Source organism: Squalius cephalus (assembly GCF_949319135.1).
Source record: "Squalius cephalus genome assembly, chromosome: 5".
Lineage (NCBI taxonomy): Eukaryota > Metazoa > Chordata > Actinopteri > Cypriniformes > Leuciscidae > Squalius > Squalius cephalus.
This window is the reverse complement of record NC_137126.1, coordinates 49,453,937-49,480,360: the sequence shown is the minus strand read 5'-3', so window position 1 is coordinate 49,480,360 and position 26,424 is coordinate 49,453,937. Positions and strand designations below refer to the sequence as shown.

Genomic DNA, 26,424 nt, shown 5'->3' with positions numbered 1-26,424 from the left:
ATCTGTCACTGTTGATTTCCATGGCTTTCCAGACAGAATAGCAGATTGAATAGAACTCTTCAGTACTCTATGAAATCGCTCAATAGCTCCATTTGCAGCTGGATGATACACTGACGTATGTATGTGTTGAATGTCTCGACCTTTCAGAAATGCAGCAAACTCCACTGACTTGAACTGACATCCATTGTCAGATACAATATAATGAGGATTTCCAAATCTGCTGAAAACTGACGTCAAGAAGTTGATCACATTTTTACTTGTGATTGAAGAAGTGAATGCCACTTCTGGCCACTTACTATGATAGTCAATCAATGTCATAATGTACCGACAATCCCAGGTAGCGGTTTCAAATGGGCCAACAATGTCAACAGCCACTTTTTCCCATGGCATAGCTGGAAAAGGTACAGGTTGTAAAGGTGCAGCACGAACAGTTGTAACCTTATCAGAAGACAAGCAAACTTCACAATTCTTGATCTGTTCATTAACCAAGCAGTCAATACCAGGCCACCAGTAAAGTTCACGAATGCGCTGTTTCGTACGCACTATTGCTTGATGACCTTCATGGGCAAGATTCACCAAAACACGTCGCAATGCAACAGGAACAACAAGACGTGATCCTCTAAACACATTGTCCTTTTGCACAGCAAGTTCTGCCAGAAAGACTCGGGAGAATTAATGCTGTAGCATAGTCATTTATTAATAAGCTCAGCAAGCAATCAAATTCGAGATTTGGCGGAGGCCCCGTTCATGACTCGAATTCCAGGGGTATTGAATCGGCGACTGCTGACTGAAGATGAAGGCAGGGGCGCCGCTCACCCCCCGAGGCGATGAAGGGGGCCCTCTGGTGGTGGTGGGGTGGATGGAAGGGGGGGCGTCTTGAAGACTTCAGGTTGGAGAGAAGAGCCCATCTAGTGATGTTAGGGATGGTGAAAGTGGACACCTGGGTGGTCGTGATGGGGGGGATGGAGGAGAAGATCCGTCTTAGTGGTGGTGGGGAGGAAGGTGGTGGCTGGAACAACAGCATCTGCGGACTCAGATATGAGTAAGTGCTGCCCTTTTATGCTACAGCAAGGAAATTATAGGGTAGTTGATAAGGCAATTAGTGACGTAAATGATTGAGTCTCCCTGGCAGAACTTGCGCTAGCTTTATTTCATGACGTATTTGAAAATATGGACGTAGAACAACCCCCACAGCAGCTGATGAAGAAGGCCATCCACGAACAATCTGAGCACGTAATGCAGTCATTTCTGAACATGATGCAGAGGCAAGAGCAAATTCAGTTGGAGACACAGCACACATTTCAGAAGACAAAAATGCAACAAACTCTGGCTCAGTATCGGAAAAATCCTCATCAGAAGCAGGCAAGGGTAGGCGTGAAAGATAATCAGCAACTTGGTTTTGAGAGCCAGGATAATAATTCACCTCATAGTTAAAACACAAGAGTCGCTCTGCCCAACGTGCGATCCTCATTCCAGCGCGATCTGTGCCTTTAGAGGAGAGGAGCACTGTCAAGGCCTGATGATCCGTACGTAGAAGAAATTTTCGGCCCCAGAGGTAAGTTCTCCATTTTTCAACACCCCAGACACATGCTAAAGCTTCCTTTTCAATCGTTGAATATTTGCGTTCTGCAGTAGACAATGTTCTTGAAGCAAATGCAACAATGTGCTCTGTGTTGTTTTCATGAATTTGAGAGAATACAGCACCTAGTCCATAATCGGATGCATCCGTTGAAACGACAGTAGGCAAGTTAGGGTCAAACAATGCTAAAGCAGGGCTTTGGAGTAACAACTCCTTTACAGTACTGAAACTCTTCTGAGCCTCATCTGACCAGCTGAACTCAGAACCTTGTCTAATGCAAGCACGCAATGGTTCTACAACTGTAGCGAAATTTGGAATGAATTTATTGTACCATGACAACAATCCAAGAAGGGAACGGAGCTGATGTGCATCTTTAGGAACAGGAGCATGAAGCATTGCACTAAGATGATCCTCATCTGGGTGAATACCCTGTGCAGATACAGTATGACCAAGGAAGCGCAAACTGCTTTTATTAAAGTGACATTTTGAATCATTCAACTGTAAGCCAGCATCATGTATGCGCTGAAGAACCACTTTAAGCATGTGGTCATGGTCACTTTTTGTGTGTCCCCAGACAATGACATCATCCAGATAATTAGCTACATTTGGCAATCCTTGTAGTACAGTTGCTAACATTTTCTGAAATGCTGATGGAGCTGAAGCAAGACCATAAGGTACTCGACAGAATCTAAATAGTCCTTCATGGGTGATGAATGCAGTCAGATCACGACTTTCTTCATGTAACAAAAGCTGGAAATAAGCATTCTCTAAATCAATTGTAGAAAAGACAGTTGCTCCACGCAGCATAGACATCATCTCATCAATATGAGGCAAAGGATAACTGTCCGCAACAACAGCTTTATTTGGTTCTCGCAGGTCTACACACATGCGAATACCACCGGTCTTCTTCTGAACAACTACAATTGGAGAAATCCACGGTGATGCATCCATTCGTTCAATAACACCCAAGTCAAGAAGGCGTTGCAGTTCATCACTGACAGCATTTCGAACAGATAATGGCAACCGTCTAAGTTTCTGACGTACAGGTTTCACCACTGAAGAAGTTTTTACCTTATACACAAATCCTTTTGCACATCCTAGCTTAGTAACAGGCACAGAAGCAGAAAGTCGCATTACAGAGGCTGAAGACTGAGTCGGTCCTGGAAGTATGGAAGAACCTTCAAACTTGAGATGCAATCCATTAATTAAATCCATTCCAAGAAGAGCAGTGCCACATTCAACTATAAAAATTGAAGTATTACAAGTCATATTATCTCTGGTAACAGTAACAGGTAGACAACCAAGCACTGGTATTGGATCTCGTGAATATGTCACCAATTTAACAGCAGGAGGCAGCAAAGAGTCTTGGTTAAAGTGTTTTTCATACACAGATTTAGGCAGAATGGAAACGGAAGATCCAGAATCCACAATCAACTCCACAGGTACAGAGGCTGATGCAGTCATGATAGTAGTTGTACACTTTATCTTATTAGATACTGAATCATGCATGTAAAGAATCTGAAGCTCAGGAAGTTCAATCTCATGTACAGAATGTGTTTGCTGTGAACGACACACACTCTTGAAAAATGTCCCAACTTTTGACAATTATTGCACTTTACAGAAACTGCCGGACATCTGGAATCATTTGCAAGATGTTTTGTAGATCCACATCGATAACATGCACGAGCCAAGGAAGTAGCAAAAGACTTTGAAGGCACAGGCAGAGGTTTCAAAGGTAATTGTCTTTTATAACGATCAACAGCAGGCACACCTGTTGCTTGTATTGCTTGCACAGGTACTGAAGTCTGATTTGAAAAAAGTTTAGCTTGTTCACCAGCAGCCTCCATTTGTGTAGCAATAGTAATAGCCTTGTTAAGCGTCAAATCAGTTTCTAACAACAGACGTTCTCTAATACGATGACTGTTTACATTCTCCACTAATTGATCTCGCAGCATTTCATCATTATTAGATGCAAACTCACATGTGGTGGCTAAGTCCCGAAGAGAAGCAACATACTGCAGGATTGTTTCACCTGGTGCTTGAATTCGTTTTCTGAATGCATGACGCTCAGCCACAACATTACGTCGAGGAATAAAGTGTAATTTCAAAGTCTCAATAGCATCCTCCATTGTTTCTCCTGGGTTTGGTAAAGTATAGAATAGTCTCTGCCCTTCTGTTCCCAGGCAATGAAGAAACAAAGCTCGCTTTCTTGCAATTGGCCAGTCATCTCCTGATGCATTTATGACAAGTAAGTAATTCTCAAACATCTTCAACCAGACGCCAAAAGGGATAGACGGCTCACCCGGACATGGTAAGAATGGCGTAGGAAAAGAAGCAACAGCAGACATCTTTCATGTAGAACAGCAAAATCCTCGTCGCCAATTTGTTATGTCTAGGTCCAGGTAATAGTGAAGACAAGAAAGTTCACTCTCATTTCTTCAAGGTTTATTCAAACCCACAAGCAATATAACAGAGTCAGCCATTCACATGATTAGGCAGCAGGTGTCCCCCTCCATTCTTACTCTACACCTTTTATAGGTATCAACATGTGGACTACAGCGCCATCTCCTGACAAGTACATAAACACAACACTATTATTGGGCTCCTGTCTAATCATTGTTAACTGTTTTCTATAAATATGTTTGTATTGGTAACATTTATTCAGCTAATGCGTGTCCTGTTTAAAATGCGCAATGTTCAAATGCAAAGACAGCACGTCACAAATAGAAGCCCTTTTCCCTGTGGTATTTAGTATCATATTTGGATATTGGAATAATAAATTAAGCAGCCTTAATTGTACAGTTTTATAGTGGTTAACCAGCACACATTTTATGCAATGCAATATAATGAATGTGTGTCGTAGCTTTTTTCTAATCAGTTATGTACATTAGGGTTTTATGTTACATTTAATGTTGTTAAATTAATGTTTATTGCAATTTTTAATTTCATGTGTGTTACCGTGATGGTATTTAATGTTTGTGTGAATGACACTGTGCAGCTTCTATAAATTAGTATTAACTTTCTTGTGGAAGAGCTGCTTGTGATGAGCTTTGAATGATCATGTGACTCTCATCACTGCTGTGATTGGTGGTTATCAGTGTATTGCAATGGTACAAAACAGATAGGACAGTAAATTCACATTATATCAGATAATAAAATACGGTTTATTACTGTAAATTTTAAATTTACCCCTTCAATAGAACGGTAAATTCACATTATATCAGATAATAAAATATGGTTTATTACTGTAAATTTTAAGTTAAGTCTGTAAAACCAATAACGTTGCTACTGTATTTTTGACGGTAAAGTTCTGGCAAACACAGCTGCCGTTTTTTTACCGTAAAAATCACGGTTTAATTTTTTACAGTGAACAACAAAAAAAACTGTCAAATGATTTAATATACCCGAACTAACAATAAGCAGTTTTGTTAACTAATGTTAACAAAGATGAGTAATACATTTAATTATATTTTGAATCTAAAAAATAAATAAATAAATACTATCAAAACAATTTGATGTAACTGAACACAAACAAAAGTATTAGTCTTTCAATTTCATCACAATTGTTGGAAACTTTTTCTTCTCTTTCGAAGCAGAGACCAGGAGACATTGGGATCACGTTCAAGATGTTATTCTTTATTGAGGACTTTGCATTGACGTTGCTGCAGTTCTTCCAAAGTCTGACTAAGGGAATGTTCTCTTACAGCTTATATACATTTAGGGGCAGGAACCAAAACTTTGTGATGAGACGGGTTTAGGAAACTGTAGAGTGTTGCCCATCCTAATTCACTCAGCATATCTACTCAAATGCTGAGACCCGAGTACAGGACTGACAGGGCTTTCTTGCTAAACACAAACTCCAAGAGCCAATAAGAGTTTAAGTAAAACAGGACTGACCGGAGTCTTTTGCTAGAAACTCTGATAATCATCATTTATACCTAACCTTAACATGCTAAATTCAATGTAAACCTAAATTAAACATTTAATAAATTTGTAATACAACACCATACTGTAAATCCAAAAGGGGAAAACTTGGGAATTATTTTGTTCTGTAATGTAAACATGAACCAAGTAACATAAATTGCAAACATAAATTATAAGCAGTAGAGAGTGTTATTCTTGTTTTGTGAAGACATTGTACAAAAGAAAATGCTACCTGATATTAGTGTTTAATTGGGTCTGTGTTTTACGATGTTGGTTGAAAACCTCATAGTGTTCTGGAAGAATGGCTTGATTGAGCATGTATAAAGTGTTTTGGTAGTTTTAGTGCATTGTGGATGTGAAATGAACTGTTGTGAAGCTGAAAGTTGGTTAGAAGAACTGTGTGAAGAGTTTTTGAAAAAGTGACATAAGTATTGAGAAATGTGTGATTGTAAAAACCTGTAATGTTAGTTAATGACTTAACCAAAATTAATTAATGAGTGCTACCAAATGAACACATTTTTAACAAACATTTATGGACTTTAATTTTCAGCAGATAAGTTATTTTAGTATCATTGACATGCTAGGTTTTAATATATTTTCCATTTTAATTTGCTTTTTAGTTATTGTGTTGTGTTTTTATCATTTTTATCAGTTATAGTTATAGTATCTTTTATTAATTTTTATTTCAGTTTTAGTTTATTTTAGTACATCAAGTTAAACTAGAGGAAAATTGGAAACATTGCCCCAACTAGCTGAAAGTTTAAGTTTCAATATTTTATTTGATTTCAGTTAATGTTTAATTTATTTATTTCAAGTAATGAAAAAGTTTTTTTTTTTTTTTAGTTTTTTTTTTTTAGTTAACTATAACAACCCTGGTAATATGTTTTGAATACAGAATAACTGAAACTGATGATGGGGGTGGCATCAGATAACAGTTTCTTCTGTAGAATATGGCATAACTATTTGGGCAGGTTTGAACCTGTGAATCTTTAGAAAATAAACTATTTTGTCTTACTGTCACATTTCAGAAGTGAGGGGGACAGAAGTGTCAAGTGCAATACCAGTTTTTCCTGAACTTTTTCTAACTGACAGGTTACATTTTTTTCTCATCTCTTGCTTTTAATTGGCTAGGAAATCAAATACACTGTTGAACCATAATCATTCATTTGTATGCTAGAACATTGGGTCCTGGAGGACCCCGACTGCACATTTTAGATGTCTCCATAATCAAACTCACCTGATTCAGCATTGAAGAGGGGCAGTGCCGCTTCAAGTCCAACACAACTAAACACTCCAAGACCTCAGATGGGATGGATTTTTGCAAAATCAATAAAAATAGTTTGTTTGGCTGTGTGACCTGTTGTGAACACATGTGAGAATTTTGTATGCAATGCTTTGAGAAAATGATGCATATGATTTGTAATTTGTATGAAAATATTGAAAACTCTGTTCAGGACAATTATAAAGTGTTCAGATCACTGTGTTAGTTGTATTGAGTGCAGTGATATGAGTTTGGATAAGTGTGCCAAATTGATTGAGAAAGATTGTAAAACACACCTAAAACACATAGTTTAGATGCAGGTCTCCACAACACATAAAAACCAGGCAAAAATGTATTTTTGCTTGGGTATTTAATTTTTAATTTGGTCTGTTTCTGATTTCAATGGGTTTGTGATTTGAAAACTATCTGCCCCATAACAACCTGTTTGGGTTACACTTTATTTTAAGGTGTCATTGTTACAGTGTAATTATATATTTAAGTACTGAGCAATATTAATTAACTACATGTACTTACTATAGGGTTAGGTTTTGGTTGAGGGTTAGTTGTATGTAATTATGCATAATTTACTGTTATTACTATGGTAAGTACATGTAACATATGTAACAAGGACACTGTAAAATAAAGTGTTACACTGTAAAAAATTTCTAACCCTCCCAAATCAAAAATTTCAAGTGACCGATAACATCTACATTTTTCAATTGGCCCAAGTGAAATTCTGTACATTTAATTTTATAATTTACAGAATTTCACTTGGGCCAATTGAAAAATTTAGATGTTATCGGTCACTTGAAATTTTTGATTTGGGAGGGTTAGAATTTTTTTACAGTGTACCGTAATTTGTAATGACGCACCTAAAGACTCCAAGACCTCAGATGGGATGGATTTTTGTAAAATCAATAAAAAGACCCCCCCCCCCCCCCGTGTGAACTGTTGTGAACACTTTTGAGAATTTTGTGCACAATGCTTTGAGAAAACTATGCATATGATTTGTAATTTGTATGAAATGAATAAAAATTACAAATGACAAGTGTTCAGATCACCGTGTTGATTGTTTTGAGAGCAGTTATACAATTTGGAGATTTGGAGAAGTGTGTCAAATCGATTGAAGAAAACTGTAAAACACACTTTTCACACTATTTAGATGCAGAGGTAATGTCTCCACAACACAGCAAAACCAGCCAAAAAGGGCTTTTTGCTTAGGTATTTAAGTTTGAATTTAATTTTATATGTTTCTGATTTCATTGGGTTTGTGGTTTGAAAACAATCTGCTTCAGTTCAAACACATATTAGCTTTTACACTTCTATGCATTTAGACATGGTATACACAGTACAGTAACCCTACGGTCCACACCCACCCCAAGGAAATTACATGGAACACTTTTTCTGTTCTCTGGAGTTCATGTTTATCACCTCCATCTCCTACGATGATATCTAGAGTAGACCTTTCCTATAAAAGAGGCTCTTTGTGTCTGATCTGAGAGTCGACGGCTGCTGTGCTGATACTGGTGAAGCCTCACGATTTTACAAAACTATACAAGAACAGTGAGTATATGTTTTAAAGTTAGTTTTTAGTTTAAAGTTACCAACTTGCATTTAAAAAAAAAAACTGTGGCATAATAATCGATATTTGAGGTATGACTCATTTTTATCAAAAGAACTGTCAAGATTTTCCAAAGATGTTCCCTATTAGTTTTGGAATTATAGATTTTAACTTTAATGTTTGACTCTGTTGTTTTATAGATGGGAGGATCTAAAGCCCAGGAAAGGTAATTCTGCTCAGACTCGTATGATTAAATCTGTGCACTTCATTATACAGTATATAAGTACTGTATTGCATCACAATTAACATCTACAAACTGGATAATTCTAACAATAACTTTTCTAAAATATATAAAATGGCTGTATAAATTCAGTACTGGTCTGTTTGTCACTGCAGTGAAGTGAGAATCGAACACTCTCTGAATAAGAACGAGGAGGAGTTTGTCGCCAGAAGGAGAACTGATGTTCTACAAAGCCTGAAGAAACTCAAGATAACCTGCAGTGAGGTAATATTACACTTTGTTTATCTGCCTGGATATTTATAAATGGTGTTGTATCTGATGAACATCAATTGTTTGCTAAATCAATCTGCGTTTCAGACTGAAGTGCCAAACATTGCATTACTGGGATCTGGAGGAGGAGCAAGAGCCATGGTGGGTTTGCTGGGATCCCTGGATCAACTCCAGAAAGCAGGTCTTCTGGACTGTGTGCTTTATCTGAGCGGAGTCTCTGGATCCACCTGGTACACACACACACACACACACACACACACACACACACACACACACACACACACACACTTACACACACACACACACACGCTTTGTTTATGTGATTTGTGAGGACATTTCATAGGCGTAATGGTTTTTATACTGGACAAACTGTATATTCTATCCCCTTACACTTCCCCTATCCCTAAACCCATCACAGGAAACATTCTGCATTTTTACATTTTTAATAAAACACTGCTTAGTATGTTTTTAAAGCCATTTGAAATACGAGGACTCAGGAAATGTCCTCATAAATCACGTTCAAGTTGTAATACCAGTGTAATACCCATGTCATTATACAAATTTGTGTCCTCACAAGTCATAAATGAGAGCATATGTTGTTCCTCTGAAGGTGCATGGCCTCCTTATATCAGGAGCCAGACTGGTCCACCAAACTAGAGACTGTGAAAGACAAGATCGTCCGGAGACTCAGCGGTCCTGCAGTCAGCTGGACAGATGCTTTTGCCAAACTGAAGAAAGATTATACAGACACAAGAAAAGACAAAAAACTATTCAGCTTGACTGACATCTGGGCAGCGATGGTCGTCACGGATTATGTGAAAGAGGTCTGTAACTATTCATAACACAACACTCAATGATGTATGATCTTAAAGGAACAGTTCACTTAAAAATTTAAATTCTGTCCTCATTAGGGGCTTTCGCACCAGAGGAACCTTTTCATAGTTTCCTCCGATTTTTCACGATTTCAGTTCTAGGAACTCCTTTTGGAGGTACAAATTTGGCTCCTAACTCAGAGTAATAATAAAATAAAATAAAATAAAATAAAATAAAAACATAACGTTCATTAAGTAAGGTCTTTATACACCACTGAAAACATAGTTATGTATATGGTATTGCATTTCTGTCAACAGATCCTCGTAAATATTACACAATGCACCTTTAAAAGTCATTAAGCAACTCATTTGAACTTATACGATCACGATTTCATTTATTAAGATGTGTTGATTTATTAAGAACAGCAACAAACATTTAAAATGCGACTAAATATCACGTGGGCCTGAAACAACTGTAGTCCTCAAATTTTACAGAGGAAAACTGTTTTCCATTAAAGGAGAACTCCGGTCAATTTTAACATTGAGCTAATTTTTTTGTACATTTGGAGTGCTGTCAATACAGAGAACAACGACAAAAATCGGTGTTGCCTACACCGTGTTATCCTCTTTTTAAAATTTGCACCCTGTTGACTTCAATGGGGCAATATTTAAACCTGCTTTTAGCGATTGCCGAGTTCACGCGCGTGATCATAGGTAACTAAACCTATGCGCGTGAACTCGGCAATCGACTACTTTGGACTTCCACCGAAAACAGGATGTAAACACAGGTATTTGCGCTGGCTTAAATAACATCATTTTTATCCATTTCTTTCACATCTACTGCAGTCAGATTCACTCGTGTTCACTCTGAAGGAATCACTCACATTTTCTGTGCACTTGTAATGACACATCAAAGATGTTAAGAGGCTAAAAGCAGGTTTAGTACTTGCCCCATTGAAGTCAACAGGGTGCAAATTCTAAAAAGAGGATAACACGGTGTAGGCAACACCGATTTTTGTCGTTGTTCTCTGTACTGACAGCACTCCAAATTTACAAAAAAATGAGCTCAATGTTAAAATTGACCGGAGTTCTCCTTTAATTTGATACAAGGCATGCTGGAGAAACTCCCAGGCGGGGAAACACTGCTTTTTGTATTTAACATCAAAAACAAAAAAATAGCTTTGAAACAAAGATGAACAGCCTTCAGCATAGACTCGGTCTCGATGGTGTGGCCTGGAACAATGGCAAAGGTCTGACATGTCCCCCTCGTCTCATCCTTGAGGCACAGAATGCAGCAATGCTCCAGTCATCTCATTTTGTGAATATTCATCCATGTTGGTCCCCACCTGTTGATTACACACAATCACTTAGAGTGTTGCAATATAACTAACATGCAAGTTAAGCTTTTTTTTGTGGAAGTATAAAAAAAAAGTTAAAAAAAGTGCAAACATTAATGACTATATGTGGCAAACAAACAAAATGTCTATTTAAATTCATTATTTGCAAACTGAATTACAGTAATAAAAGAGTACTTTGGACTAATATTGTCAACATTTAGGCAATAAAAGTAAAAATATTACTGTCTGTAATGTTGATAGTGTCTTTCTTTAACATTAAAACTCACAAGCCAACAAAGCTGCTCGTTAATCTCCTGACTGGCAGCGCTGATGATCGCCACGCTTAGATAATGTTACACAATAAAATGAAAGATGACATGCATGGTAGGGTATCATGTAAGTCTACATTTTTAAAGTTTTAAATATTGACGATCATTCTTTATAATTTTCTTCTCAAAACTGGCGCCTGTCCATTGACAATCCAGGCCGGAAATTCCTTACACTATACTAACCAGATCACAATGTGACAGCGCGTATCGTGATGCTATTCCTTAGTTAAATTTTTTCTGAACGATCCTGACAGACATTACAGAAGACACACGCAGGAGGAGACTATGCTGGAACTTACCCCAGTCGCTTCTTCTGACGAGTATTTCTACAGCAGACTATACCAGCAGACTTTCCACACACAACTCACTAGCTAGTAGCTACAACAATAGCCTCGAGACTAATTTCCCGCAATTTTACGTGCGAGCCCTGTGAGGGACTAAAAATATACCGTGCTTGTATGGATTTCATTCAAAACGCTTTCCTCACTTTTAAATACACAACGTCCACAATGAATACGATAATTACGTGATGAATTTACAATTGAAACTGCATATTTTAAAAAAGGCTCCTGATATAGGCCTAGCTGGTTTACAATTAAGGATTTAACGATGCGGAATTTTGTCAAAAAATCTAACCGGCTAGCTGTGGCTATTTAGGTTTCACAGAATAAATACGTTACCCCTCACACTACCATATCAAAGACTGTATGTTGAACAGTAAAATTAGCTTGCAGTTACCACAACTTTTTAAAAATATAGGTAAACATTATTAACTTACCATAAAACACTGCCTGCTGCTCCTGTGTGGCATGCTCCTCGAGTCTGAAGTGAAGATCCAGAAAGTTCCACAAAGAATAAACCAGTTGCTGGGTCAAAATAACCCAACCAACTGTTTATTTGTGAATAACCCCCTTACAACTCATTTGACCCGGCATGAGCTACCCAATAATGTGTTTACAGTACCCCAAACAACCCAATATTTTGACCCAGCACAATCAACCCAACAATGTGTTTACAGAAACAACCCAGCATTTTTTTGAGTGTACTAATGCTTATTGATTAGCTACTAGTGTGTATTCTTTAGGTACTAGTACCTTTTTAAAGATACTAGAACTTATTCATTAGATTCTAGTGCCTATTATATTGGTTCTAGTACTTATTCATTAGATACTAGTACTTATTAATTAGTTAGTACTTATTATTAGATACAAGTACTTATTCATTAGTTACTAGTATTGGTTTGAGCTGTCGACACAACAGATCTCGTCACAGTTGTTGTTGTTGGTGCATCCTACGATGCGAATAGAGGCCGATCCTTGACGCACATGGCCGGCCACATGCATCGCACACAAACTGGCTAGATGTTGTTACAGATGTTGTTAAGGCATTGTGCTTTCTGCGTCTTCGCTTGTCTACAGCAGTAGTGATGCGGCTGAACTCAAAGGAGTGTATGGCAGTATGGCACTGTGCTCGCCATGATGTCCTGTCTGCAGCCATCTCTTCAAGGGCATTTGGGTCCATGTTGCATAGTTTTAAATTGGCTTTGAGGCCGTCCTTGTAGCGTTTTAGTTGCCCTCCTTGGGAGCGCATGCCGCTCTGGAGCTGGCCATAAAAAACCTGTTTTGGCAGGCGTGAATCTGCCATGCGTACAACATGTCCAGACCAGCGAAACTGCGCAGCAAGCAGGAAGGCCTCAATACCAGTGATGCCACAGGTCTGAAGTACCTCAGTATTTGGGACTTTGTCCTGCCATTTGACGTGCAATACAACGGAGACAACGCATATGGAACTGGTCAAGTTTGGTAATCTGCCGGCGATAAATAGTCCAGGACTCAGATCCATACAACAGCACAGTGAGGATGACTGCCTTATATACTGCCACTTTTGTGTCAAGCCGAATGCCGTGCTCATACCATATTCTCTTGGACAGTCGACCTAAGGCAAAACTAGCCTTTGCAATGCGGGCACTGATGTCGGAGTCCGCTCTCATATCAGCTGCGAGAATGCTACCGAGGTAGCAGAATTTGTCAACGGCCGTCAGCACTGTCTCACCTGCAGTAATTACCGGTGGATTGGAATTTAACTTGTTCACCGCTTGAAACATGACTTCTGTCTTCTTTAGACTGACAGTGAGCCCAAACCTAGAAGCTGCAGTTCGGAAACGATCAAATAGTGACTGAGCTTTGGTAAGGGTGTGCGCCATCAGTGCGCAATCATCTGCATACAGGAGGTCACGCAGAATTGCAGAATGTGTCTTTGTACGAGCCTGAAGCCTGCGTAGATTGAAAACACAGCCATCTGTACGGAATTGGATTGGAAAGCCCATGTCGCAGTCCTTAAAAGCCACGGACAGCATCATGGAAAAAAATATGCTGAATAACAGTGGGGCGAGCGCACAGCCCTGTTTGGTGCCATTGGAGATGCCAAATGGGTCAGACAGCTCACCATCATCCAGCACCTGACCAAGCATACCATCATGAAATGAACGGATGATGTTAATGAATTTCTCTGGGCATCCAATCTTATGCAGAATGAGCCAGAGACCGGTGCGGGGAACTGAGTCGAAGGCTTTTGTGAGGTCAATAATGATCATATAAAGATCAAGGTGTTGTTCTCGGCACTTCTCCTGAATCTGCCTAGCAGTAAACACCATGTCCATAGTACTGTACGAAATCCACACTGACTTTCTGGGATGATGTCACTGTCATAAACGTGTTGTTGGAGGCGATTCAGCAGAATTCTTGCCAAAACTTTGCCTGCAGTGGAGAGCAATGAGATCCCACGATGATTGTCACAGCAGGCTCTGTCTCCCTTGTGCTTGTAAATGTGAACAATCAATGCGTCTTTAAAATCTTGAGGCACAGCTTCCTCGCTCCATATTTGACTGAATAATGCATTGAGTGCGGAGAGAAGAGATAGTCTACCTTCCTTCAGCACCTCACTTGGAATGCCATCAGAACCTGGAGCTTTACCAGAGGGCATCTGCTTAATGGCACATGCGACTTCCTCCTGGGACAGGATATCGTCCAGGTCCGAGGCCATTGGCCACTGCGCTATGTCACCAAGCAGTGAGTCATCGAAAGCAGCTGGCTGGTTCAATACCAATTGAAAATGGTCTACCCAGCGTCTGAGGATCTCGGCCTTGTCAGAAAGTAGGGTTCCGTCAATGGCATGTACAGGTGTAGAACCAGCTCTCAGGGGCCCATAGACTGCCTTTAGACCGTGATAGAATGCCTTTATATCATATCGGTCTGCAGCAAACTGAAGTTCCTCAGCTTTTGACTGCCACCATCTGTTCTTCATTTCACGCAGGCGGGTCTGTGCTGCACTTCTTGCCCTAGTATATGCTGACTTTTTCGCAGTGCTGGATTTATCATTGACCCAAGCCAAGTGAGCTGTGTGCATTGTGTTCAACAGGGCTTGAGCTTCAACATCCTGATCGTCAAACCAGTCCTTATATTTGAATGTGGTGAAGCCGAGGACTTCGGCAGCTGTGTTGTACGTGATATCCCTGATTTTGGACCATGTCTCCTCAACATTAATGGTAGCTTGATTGTCCAAGGTGCTGAGCCTGTCTGAAAGGGTCTGACAGAAGTTAATATGGCAAGAGTCAACACGAAGCTTAGAAACATCCAGTCGCAGTGTTAAGGTGTTCATAGAAAGACTCCTTCTGGTCATCACTGGCGGTCATTGTGGGTGCATAGGCACTAATCAAGACAGCACTGTTGCCATTCTTGAGCATCAGCTGCAAGGTCATCTGCCCTGGCGACAGGCCGCGAGGTTGCACTTCTAGGAGTGGTAGCAATGATGTCTTCACTGCAAATCCAACTCCAGCCTGCCTTGGCTGACCTTCGGGCTGCCCAATGCAGAAGAATGTGTAGCCGGAATTGGATACTCAGCTGGTCGCGGTGAACCAGCAGAGTGAGTGAGTGGAACGAGCGATGTTTAAGGAACCTTTTCTATCCCCTTCTTCCGTGGAAGAGAGCAGTGCTGTCCCTAAAAAGGGCTGCTCTGTCGCCTGGGCAGGGTACGGATGGTACTGTCGTTCCAGGTCAGCATCAAACGACCATCACACCCAGGCCGCCTACATGCAGGTTCGTGGCTAAGTGCTCCCAGTGGTATCCTCCACCTGCACCCGTCGTCACTTGCCCATCGCCGCAGGACTTGGCATCTGTTATATACCATCACAATGAATGGATTATAGTGGGAAAAGCTTGTGTGACCGATCCCACTCTCTCTTCCAACAGTGACCGTTGCCATCAAGCTCAGAACCTCAGAACCTGAGACCTGCTGGCGCAGCAAGCTGGCCGGAAGTGATCCCAAGATGGGAGCCCTACCGCCCTCCAGAGTGGCTTGTGACTGCTCCGCTGCGGTGCTGTCTTCGCCAATGTCGTGACGTGCCAAGTTGTAGCCAGAAGACACCATGGCAGTCTTTGCCGGAGCCCACTTAGCCAGTCATTTTCAGGGTTCCTGCAAGGCCTTTCCATCTCGCGTAACGCCCTAGGTGATACTTCAGTACGAGCACCTTCATTACTGATGGCATAGCCCGAGTAGGCAATCCCCTACTTAACTGTTCACCCCCTCACCACGTTGAGGTGTGGGTCGGACTCAGAGGGGGAGTTACTAGTACTTATTATTAGATACTAGTACTTATTCATTAGATACTAGTACCTATTAAATAGATACAAGTATTCATTAGATACTAGTACCTATTTCGATAGTGACTAGTAACTATTCTTTTGTTACTAGAAACAAATGTAAATTTTTGCCATTTACTTCTATGGGGATCTGTCATTCAGATATCAACTATTCAGTTCTGACTAGAATGTATTCCAATTGTGACTAGTAGTTATTCATTAGGTACTAGTACTTATTTTTTAGATACTCAAGGTGTTTTTCACTTGAGCTTGATTGTGACTGAATAAATCGTCCCAGGTCTCTCCAACACCAACATGATAAATAACAGGTCCAGAATTTTTTTTTCTCTTCAGATAGACGAACGCACACTCACAGATCAGAGGGACCATCACAGTAAAGACCCGTTTCCCATCTACACCGCGATCGACAAGCAATGCAAACAGAGCAACGATGGAGGTCTGTGTGTGTGTGTGTGAGATAGACAGACAGAGTAAATGTGTTTGTGTCAGCTGTTATATGGACGTGTTTCTGTCTGCAGACCCCTGGTTTGAGTTCACTCCATATGAAGCCGGTTATTCCCTCACTGGAGCGTTTGTGGAAACATCCAACTTTGGCAGCAAGTTTGAAAATGGCCGTAAGATCAAGAACCAGCCTGAGATGGACATGCTGTACCTGCAAGGTAACAAACTCTGTGTGACAGGAGAGTTTATTCATATTTATAATATCAACCTACATTCTCTTGATTCTCCATTGTACATTGACCTGAATTAGAGAATAGTGTAAAATAGATCAATAGTATCTGGGATTGATCTGGAGATCAGGGGTCTCATTTATCAAGCCTCTGAGAATTACTCACAAGAACACTGCTAAGAGTAAAACAATTCTTGGCTCAGAGCTGCTTCTAAAAGTTAGTTATCAAGCATCTCAGTCGTAATTTAAGTGAAGTGTATAGGACTAAATCTTAAGTGTCAGTCTTAGAGATAATTCACAACACTTTGCTGTGCCACAGATGGGATTTTGGATGACGACATAGTTATGGACCAATCACTGAATAGATTTCCTTATTTAAGAATATTCTCAGATGAATTTACATTGAATGGTGAAAGTTTACATTCAACACACATTTGACAATAAATAGTTTTCAAGAGAATACATTATGATATACACATTGGAAATTAAAGATAAACACGGTTTCCACCATGTCTTAATTACACATTTTAAACTGGTGTGCTGATAACTGATATAGCCTAGATTTTATGATATAATCAGCCACTGTGGACTCCAAAAGAAAACTGAATTGGGAACACACATACCTCTGTTAAAATCTCAGAAAATTTGGCTTTTGGTTTCATGACCCTTTAAGAAATAACTTGCTTTTACATTAAAGTAGGTGTAAATTTCATGAATTCTCAGCGCTTAAGACTATGAGACTTTGAGAAGCTTAATAAATACGGGCCCAGGTCGGTCAAAACTGAAATATAAAGCATTAAAATTAGAAATGCTGAAAAATCATTAAAATCATTTCACCAACACACTGAGGTGCTGTTTTTCAACATAAACCTTCTCATTACACAGTGGTTTAAAGGAAAGATAATTTTTGCTTAACAATAAGAGCCTAAATCAGACTGTTTGTATTACGCATTTTATTTTAAAAATGATACATTTTGTTTATTGTGAACACTTTTAAGCTTAAATGTGTTTTCTGCAGGTCTGTGTGGCAGCGCTTTAGCTGATGGAAAAGAGATCCGTGAATTCCTCTGGAAAAAAATAGGAGGTGCAACTTCATTTGTTCTGAAGATTCAGTTCTGTCTAAAGCTGAGAGTCATTTCATTATCATGTGAACCTTAATTCTGTTTGATTCCCCCCCCAGAGTTAATACAGCATTTAAAACCTAAATTTAAATCACAAACAAAAATGATGTGTACGGGATCGAGTGAAGGTAAAGCATTTATTACAGCTTTTATTTATTGACAAGTGTATTTATCTTTTGTGGTATATGTGGAAGATCATTCAGTTCTGTGGTTCCGAAACTCTGGAATTCTCTTCCTCTAACTCTTTGTTACATTTCTACTATACACTCAACTAAAAACCTCTTATATGTACTGTGTAATGCATACTAATGCTTAATGCTGTGTTTTTGTTATCTTCTTGTACAGCGACCTTGACCTTGGGAAAGGCGCTTTATAAATAAAACGTATTATTATTATTATTATTATTATTTTGTGTCTAATGATGCTTCCTGCTGAGGAATAAAAAGTTAAACTCTTTACTGATGAAAAATAAAAGTGAGCTATAATGACGAGTGTCACCTGAAAACACCTGATATCTGAATGTCATAAATTTGGGGATGGAAAGCACTTGATATTCAAGACATTTTGCCCTGTGTTCATGTTTGTTCAAGGTGTGTTTTCTTCAGAAGAGTCAAACTCCCCTCCCATAGACGAATGTTACCAGGTGCTCATGGATCTCGTGGACATGAATCTCTTGGTTTTGAATGGCAAAGATCCATCTGATCTTAAAGAATGCATCAAAACAGAGATGAACAGTAAGAATACACAAAAGTGTGCTAGAAAATGTATCTTTAATGGCCTTTCAGCAACATTTAAACAGTAAAATAATAAACTACAAACTAATTGATGAAACGGTAATATGCAAAAACATCAGTTATGGCCAACAAAAACTCCAATTAACACAAGATACACAAACCTGCATCAGATTAAAAGAACTCAATCATGTTCTCCTCTTTTCACAGAGATCTCTGGAGTCAATCATCGGAGGACTTTTCAAACAAAGCGTTTGGAAATCGCTAAAATAGCTAATGCAAAACAGTCTGTGGAACATTTCACTGAGGATGTGTGTAATAAATTGAGTAGTTGGTTCAGTTTCTGGCAGCTTGGTAGGTTGAACTGTCTTTACAATGTGTTGATTTGTATAATGTACTTCATTTTTGATTTTCTAGCCAAGATTAATGCATAAACCAAAATGTGCTTTACTCTAAGCTTCCATAAAGCTTCAATAGCACCATCTTAGTGAAAAACAAATATATTAAAATGTATTTAAAATACATTGTTTTGTGCTAAGTATACTACAAATACATTTACATATTTATTTGCTTAGTAAAAATACCCTGCAATTGTACTTTTGGAATACCAAACTGGTATACTTAAAGTCTGCTAAACTGGAACAACTAATTTTGTACTTAATGCACTTTAATTGTGAGGAAATAGTGCTGAGGTCTGAGATATACTTAAGTATATTTTATTTTTATATTTGCGAAAGTGGAACAATTGCAAGTATACTTTAAGTATACTTTAAATATCATGCATTTAAAACTGATATTATACAGCAATCATACAATCTTTATTAATGATATTAAAACACATTTTAGGCATAATATTAAGAAATGTGCAGTGAGAAATAAAGAAATACTCCAAAAAGTTTAATTATAATTTTATATCATTAAGTATTAAGTGATATGTCAATAAATATGTTAATATTTTTAATAGTTTGGTATAGGTTTTTTTTCCACTAGGGCAACGAAAAAGGTTTTAACAGACTGATGCCACAGAAGAACCTTTAGACATCCAATGATGTACTTTAAATCTGAAGAATCTATCATGAAACATGTCTCCAAAGAACCGTATAGTCAACTAAAAACATATACAGAATATTAAACAGTATCAGAACCATTTACTGAATTTAAGAACCACCGTATATGTTTTACAGATCTTTGGGCGAGTATTTTTGATTGCATGGCTCAGTGGATCTGGGGCAGGAAATATGACTTTCTTTACAACATGAAAGGTGAGAACAGAAACTCATAGACAGATGCTAACTGGAAATTCATTGTGAATAATATAATAACGCTGTGATCCCTCAGATGAAGCAGTGCCCTCCGCTCTTCTGAAAAGTGAGACGAGAGACTATATAGACACTGCACTGATGCTGAACTCGCCCTATTTCTCAGTGCTGAGAGAAGAGAGAGACATCGACCTCATCATTTCACTGGATTTCAGTGAGGGTGATCCTTTCACGGTATTATATGCATTTACTCATAGAAGTTCATTTAAAGGGGGAAAAAAAAATCACCTATCAATCATCATTTACTCCCTCGCGTGTCGTTCCAAACGTAACTTGTTTCTTCTGTAGAATACAACAGGAGATTTTTTTTAAATAATCTTGCTGCTTTTTTCCTCATGGCATTCATAGTGACAGAGTTCAGACTAATCTAAAATAAACACATTAACAGATCATTTCAAATGCTGTATATAATTTAAACGGCTAAAAAAACGAAAACAAGAAAGAAAACCATTTAAAAATAGAGCATGTGTTTTCGTCTAACCATATTTATTTATAATACCTAGAGAGTGCCGTCCGTTAGCATTCCCATTTATCGCAGAGGGGGTTTCTTATCCTGACGATTTTGGTGAATACTTTAAATTTAAACATGAAATGTCTGTCTTATCCTTTTAATCAAACAATAATGTGATGCTTTTCCACTGCAGACAGTGAGGGACGCTGCTGAGACATGCAGGAAACTAAAGATCCCTTTCCCTGAGGTCAACGTGCCCAGTGAAGACGTAAAGAAACCGAAGGACTTCTATGTGTTCAAAGGCCAAAACGCTCCAACCGTGATCCACATCCCTCTCTTTAATGAGGTCAACTGTGGAGGCAAGTTATGATCTTACTATGTCCTGAATAAAACTGAAATATCAACTGTGTTCTGATTTAAGTGTGTTAATGTTTCATCAGATGAAGATGATATTAAGAAGTGGTGGAACACATATAAGACCTTTCGTGTCACTCCTTACAAGCCTAAGGAGATCGCTGATCTGATGGAGGTCGCTGGAAAAAACATCACAAACAACAAAGACAATCTCCTGGAGCAGATTTGTCTGGCCATAAAAATGCACAAATAATGAATAATAAATTTCAGTGGTGTGCAGCGTTATGAAACAAGGAGGCAGAGTCCTCACTGTTTGTTTTGATGTAAATTCCAGTAACACTTAAAGGTTGTATCAGTGATTTTAGGCCCCAATTTTTTTTTATCACATTCATCTAATCTTTCCTAACGATCCGCTAGCTGCCCGCCCCATAAGCATGCCGTCAAAAAACCGCGTCTCTGTAGGCAGCCTAGGCTCTGAGATCTGCACACAAAAACAATTGGTTTCACCAACCAGTCAAAACCAAAACAAATAGTGTTCCAACCAATCACCGACAGGGGGAGGGTGTTGTGAGGTTTTGAGCCAGCTTCTTCTTTAGTTCCGACTTCGCGTGCAGCCGTGCACGAGCACAAAACATCACAACACTGACTCACAACAACCTCCCCCTGTCGGTGATTGGTTGGAACACTATTTATTTTTGTTTTGAGTGGTTGGTGAAACCAATTGTTTTTGTGTGCATATCTCAGAGCCTAGGCTGCCTACAGAGACACGTTTTTTTTGACGGCATGCTTATGGGGCGGGCAGCTAGCGGATCGTTAGGAAAGATTAGATGAATGTGAATATTTTTTTTGGGGCCTGAAATCACTGATACAACCTTTAATGTGGACACATTTTTGACACATGTGAAATGTACATGAAACCGTGGACGGAGCAATAGGCCAATCATTATGTTTTTTTTTCTGTTTAATGTTAAATAGTTTTTGCATGTTTCAGTCTGTTCATATAAACAGCTGATCATTAAAGGTGCTGTATGTAACTTTTTCACTCTACTAAAGCATAGAAATACCATAATATGTTTGCAGATATTTGGGAAACATGCTAAATTCACATACTTGTTTCTCTGAAAAACACTTCTACAGCCAGTTATTTTACTTTGAAATGTGCGTTTCCAGGCTGGAATGTAGTACAGGTGTCTTCCACTTGTAGTGGAAGAGCCTCTTCTCAATATTATTAACTCGTCTTTAACTTTAGGTCATGTTCCAAGAACATTTAAACTGGCAGTTATAAAACCTCTCATTAAGAAACACAATTAGATCATAATAACCTAGCAAATTACAGACCCATTTCAAATCTTCCATTTATGTCTAAAATATTAGAAAAAGTTGTGTCCGCTCAACTAGGCTCTTTCTTACAAGAAAATGATATCTATGAAATATTTCAGTCTGGATTCAGGCCGCACCATAGCACTGAAACTGCACTCGTTAAAATCACAAATGATTTACTCTTAGCTTCTGACCAAGGCTGTATCTCAATACTAGTTTTACTTGATCTTAGTGCTGCGTTCGATACTATAGATCACAAAATACTCTTAGACCGACTACAAAACTACACTGGTGTTCAGGGACAGGCATTAAACTGGTTTAGATCGTACTTATCAGACCGCTACCATTTTGTCTGTTTAAATGGGGAAAAAATCGAAGATAATGTCAGTAAACTATGGAGTGCCGCAAGGATCTGTGTTTGGCCCTCTATTATTCTCAATATATATGCTGCCACTTGGTAATATTATAAGAAAACATGGAATTAATTTCCACTGTTATGCTGATGACACTCAATTATATATTTCATCACGACCTGATGAAAACACTAAATTATCCAAATTAACAGAGTGTGTTAAAGTTATAAAATACTGGATGACGTGTAATTTTCTGCTATTAAATTCAGATAAAACGGGGGTATTAATTATTGGTCCAAAAAAACTGCCCACAAAACCTCTTACAATACAACTTTAATTTAGAAGGGTGTCCTGTTACTTTATCCTCTACAGTAAAAGACCTGGGTGTTATATTAGACCGCAACTTGTCTTTCAAAAATCATATTTCATGTTACAAGAACAGCCTTTTTCCACCTTAGAAACATTGCTAAGCTATGTAACATGCTATCTGTTTCTGATGCAGAAAAGTTAGTTCATGCGTTCATGACCTCGAGACTAGATTACTGTAATGCTTTATTAGCTGGTTGTCCTGCATCCTCAATAAACAAGATACAGTTAGTCCAAAATGCCGCCGCTAGAGTTCTTACTAGATCAAGGAAATATGATCATATAACACCAATTCTATCATCACTACACTGGTTACCTTTTAAGTTCCGTATCAATTACAAAGTATTACTACTGACCTATAAACCCCTAAATGGTTTAGTTCCTGGGTATTTAACGGAACTTCTATCGCCCTACAATCCATCGCGCTCTTTAAGATCACTAAATTCGAGGCTTCTGGTCATTCCTAGGATATCTAAGTCCACTAAAGGAGGTAGGGCATTTTCACATTTAGCTCCTAAACTCTGGAATGGCCTTCCTGATATTGTTTGAGGCTCAGACTCGCTGTCCCAGTTTAAAACTAGATTAAAGACGCATCTCTTTAGCCAAGCGTTCACATAATACTTACCTTTTATACTACAGTTGAATCAGATCAAATGCATTAATATTATGAACACCAGCTACGCTAATTATTTCCCATCTGCTTTTCTGTTGTTATCATTGTCATTTTATGAAATGCACTTTCTTTAAAGCTGCTTTGAAACAATATGTATTGTGAAAAGTGCTATACAAATAAATTTGAATTGAATTGAATTGAATGTTTCTTTTTGTTTTGGTCTGTGATACTGCACGTTGCCAATTTGCCAATTTTCATTGTCCATTGCGCTCGGTCCTGTTGCGCATGCTCAAACTGGCAACCCGAGTGAGCGCCGTCCAGTCTGAGGAGCAGGAGGTGGGAGAAACCACGATCTCCGATATTTTGAATAATACTGCAGTACCTATTTCGATCACTAGTAGTCATTCTTACATACTGCACCTTTAAGAGAAAGAGAGAGAGAGAAAGATAATAAACCAGTCGCCTGCCCCACTGGCTTACCCCATTGGCTAAATCAATGATGTCATTACCCAGTCAGATGTTCAAAGACTGGAATTCCGCTTGATGCTACCACTGGTGCATGAATTAGAAATAATAATAATAATAAGAAGAATAATAATAATAATAATTAAATACTAGAAATAAAAATACAGTGGGGCAAAAAAACAACAACAACACAAAAACTCCATTAAAAATATGTCAATAATACATTTAACTTATTTATAAAACAAGTAGAATAGAATGGCAGAATGTAATACATTTTTTTTAACTATTTGAATTTATGTTTTGTTTTATAACGTTCTATGAAATAAAATGTTAAAAATGTGATGCATCTTAAAACATTTTAAATATAAATATTAAATAAAAATATCCAACATACAGTACAGTGGCCAAAAGTGATGTACAGAGGTTTTTAATGACCCTACATACAAGTTCAATGAAACCATCAGAGAATATGAGGAAAATATTATATATATATATATATATATATATATATATATATATATATATATATATATATATATATATATATATGTTTAAGGTGAGGGAAGAACTAAACTCTAAACTTTTTATCTGACACAGTTACTTGGCAAACTACAGCTACAGGTTTTATTTTACTATGCAAATAAAAAAAATAAAATGAAAATGAAAAGCTGAAAGGAAAAAACAAACATTAATCACAACATTTTACTAATACAATTTATTTATATTTTGTTGGTTCTCTCTTGACTATGCATGTGTTCATAATTTCTTTGTATGACCGCCTGGACAAAAATGATATTGCACAATTTGGCATGTTTCACTGCGTTATTATCACAAATAAAACAATCAACTCCAAGCACTGTTGATTTTTACTAAAGACTCGGAGTACTCATTTTTTTAATATAACGCACAGAACAAAAATGCGTCACTTTTTACTGTGTGTTCAACAACATATACCTCTCTTCCCCCATGAACAACGACCAGAATACAAAAAAAAAAAAAAACACACGCTTAGAGCTCCACCTAGTGGCCACACTATACAACTTAAAGGAGAAACTCACATATGAGACAGCTCCACAACCCAAACAGCTCCAACTGAAATAGACACAAGTCCAACACAACCATTCTGGAAAGAGTGTATTTTTCCAACAAGCACAACTACAGAATATGATTACAATATCGTTAACAATTTTTTTTACAAATATTTAAATAAATCAAGATTCCTCAGGGAACATACATACCATAAGACGTTCCCTTTCAAGGGAACTCAACACTGCGTCAGTAACTGACGATATGGGGACGTTAATACCCACTTCGGCATGCTGACCAATGCACTGTGAAGGTCACCAAGCACAACTTTGTCAGGCTTAAGCGCTGAAGAACTGTGATATAGTAGACCTTTGGCAGGCCCAACTGGGTCACCTCGAGTCTATGCTGCGGACATGTTACAGTCTGAAAAAATAAATAAAAATGATGGCTCAACCCGTAGCACTCTTCAGAGTATGGTGGTATTTATTTACAAGTGCCAGAAAGTCAGTATACAGTATATACACTCACCTAAAGGATTATTAGGAACACCTGTTCAATTTCTCATTAATGCAATTATCTAATCAACCAATCACATGGCAGTTGCTTCAATGCATTTAGGGGTGTGGTCCTGGTCAAGACAATCTCCTGAACTCCAAACTGAATGTCAGAATGGGAAAGAAAGGTGATTTAAGCAATTTTGAGCGTGGCATGGTTGTTGGTGCCAGACGGGCCGGTCTGAGTATTTCACAATCTGCTCAGTTACTGGGATTTTCACGCACAACCATTTCTAGGGTTTACAAAGAATGAAAATGCCTTGTTGATGCTAGAGGTCAGAGGAGAATGGGCCGACTGATTCAAGCTGATTGAAGAGCAACTTTGACTGAAATAACCACTCGTTACAACCGAGGTATGCAGCAAAGCATTTGTGAAGCCACAACACGCACAACCTTGAGGCGGATGGGCTACAACAGCAGAAGACCCCTCATCTCCACTACAAATAGGAAAAAGAGGCTACAATTGGCACGAGCTCACCAAAATTGGACAGTTGAAGACTGGAAAAATGTTGCCTGGTCTGATGAGTCTCGATTTCTGTTGAGACATTCAGATGGTAGTCAGAATTTGGCGTAAACAGAATGAGAACATGGATCCATCATGCCTTGTTACCACTGTGCAGGCTGGTGGTGGTGGTGTAATGGTGAGGGGGATGTTTTCTTGGCACACTTTAGGCCCCATAGTGCCAATTGGGCATCGTTTAAATGCCACGGCCTACCTGAGCATTGTTTCTGACCATGTCCATCCCTTTATGACCACCATGTACCCATCCTCTGATGGCTACTTCCAGCAGGATAATGCACCATGTCACAAAGCTCGAATCATTTCAAATTGGTTTCTTGAACATGACAATGAGTTCACTGAACTAAAATGGCCCCCACAGTCACCACATCTCAACCCAATAGAGCATCTTTGGGATGTGGTGGAACGGGAGCTTCGTGCCCTGGATGTGCATCCCACAAATCTCCATCAACTGCAAGATGCTATCCTATCAATATGGGCCAACATTTCTAAAGAATGCTTTCAGCACCTTGTTGAATCAATGCCACGTAGAATTAAAGCAGTTCTGAAGGCGAAAGGGGGTCAAACACAGTATTAGTATGGTGTTCCT

General features: G+C 38.6%; 2 protein-coding genes across 2 annotated transcripts in view; one reads left to right on the top strand and one right to left on the bottom strand.

The window, feature by feature from the left end:
* Positions 1 to 1,170: 1,170 nt before the first annotated feature.
* LOC307159172 (cytosolic phospholipase A2 gamma-like) lies at positions 1,171 to 21,676 on the top strand (the record flags this gene model as incomplete). Its single annotated transcript, XM_079872384.1, has 15 exons — positions 1,171 to 1,368; positions 8,526 to 8,551; positions 8,722 to 8,830; positions 8,924 to 9,066; positions 9,447 to 9,660; positions 16,306 to 16,408; positions 16,491 to 16,631; positions 17,661 to 17,726; positions 17,823 to 17,891; positions 18,354 to 18,497; positions 18,705 to 18,848; positions 19,679 to 19,756; positions 19,833 to 19,987; positions 20,458 to 20,623; positions 20,705 to 21,676. The coding sequence occupies 15 exons, from the start codon at positions 1,171 to 1,173 to the stop codon at positions 20,869 to 20,871; spliced, it is 1,923 nt and encodes a 640-aa protein (XP_079728510.1). The 3' UTR covers positions 20,872 to 21,676.
* A 3,113-nt stretch (positions 21,677 to 24,789) lies between these two features.
* The window catches only part of LOC307159171 (cytosolic phospholipase A2 gamma-like), a gene marked incomplete at its 3' end in the record, with an annotated part of 9,724 nt that continues 8,089 nt past the window's right edge, over positions 24,790 to 26,424 (bottom strand). Inside the window, exon 9 of the mRNA XM_079872383.1 lies at positions 24,790 to 24,827. Coding sequence (XP_079728509.1) covers positions 24,790 to 24,827 — 38 coding nt within the window. The remainder of the gene's footprint in view (positions 24,828 to 26,424) is intronic.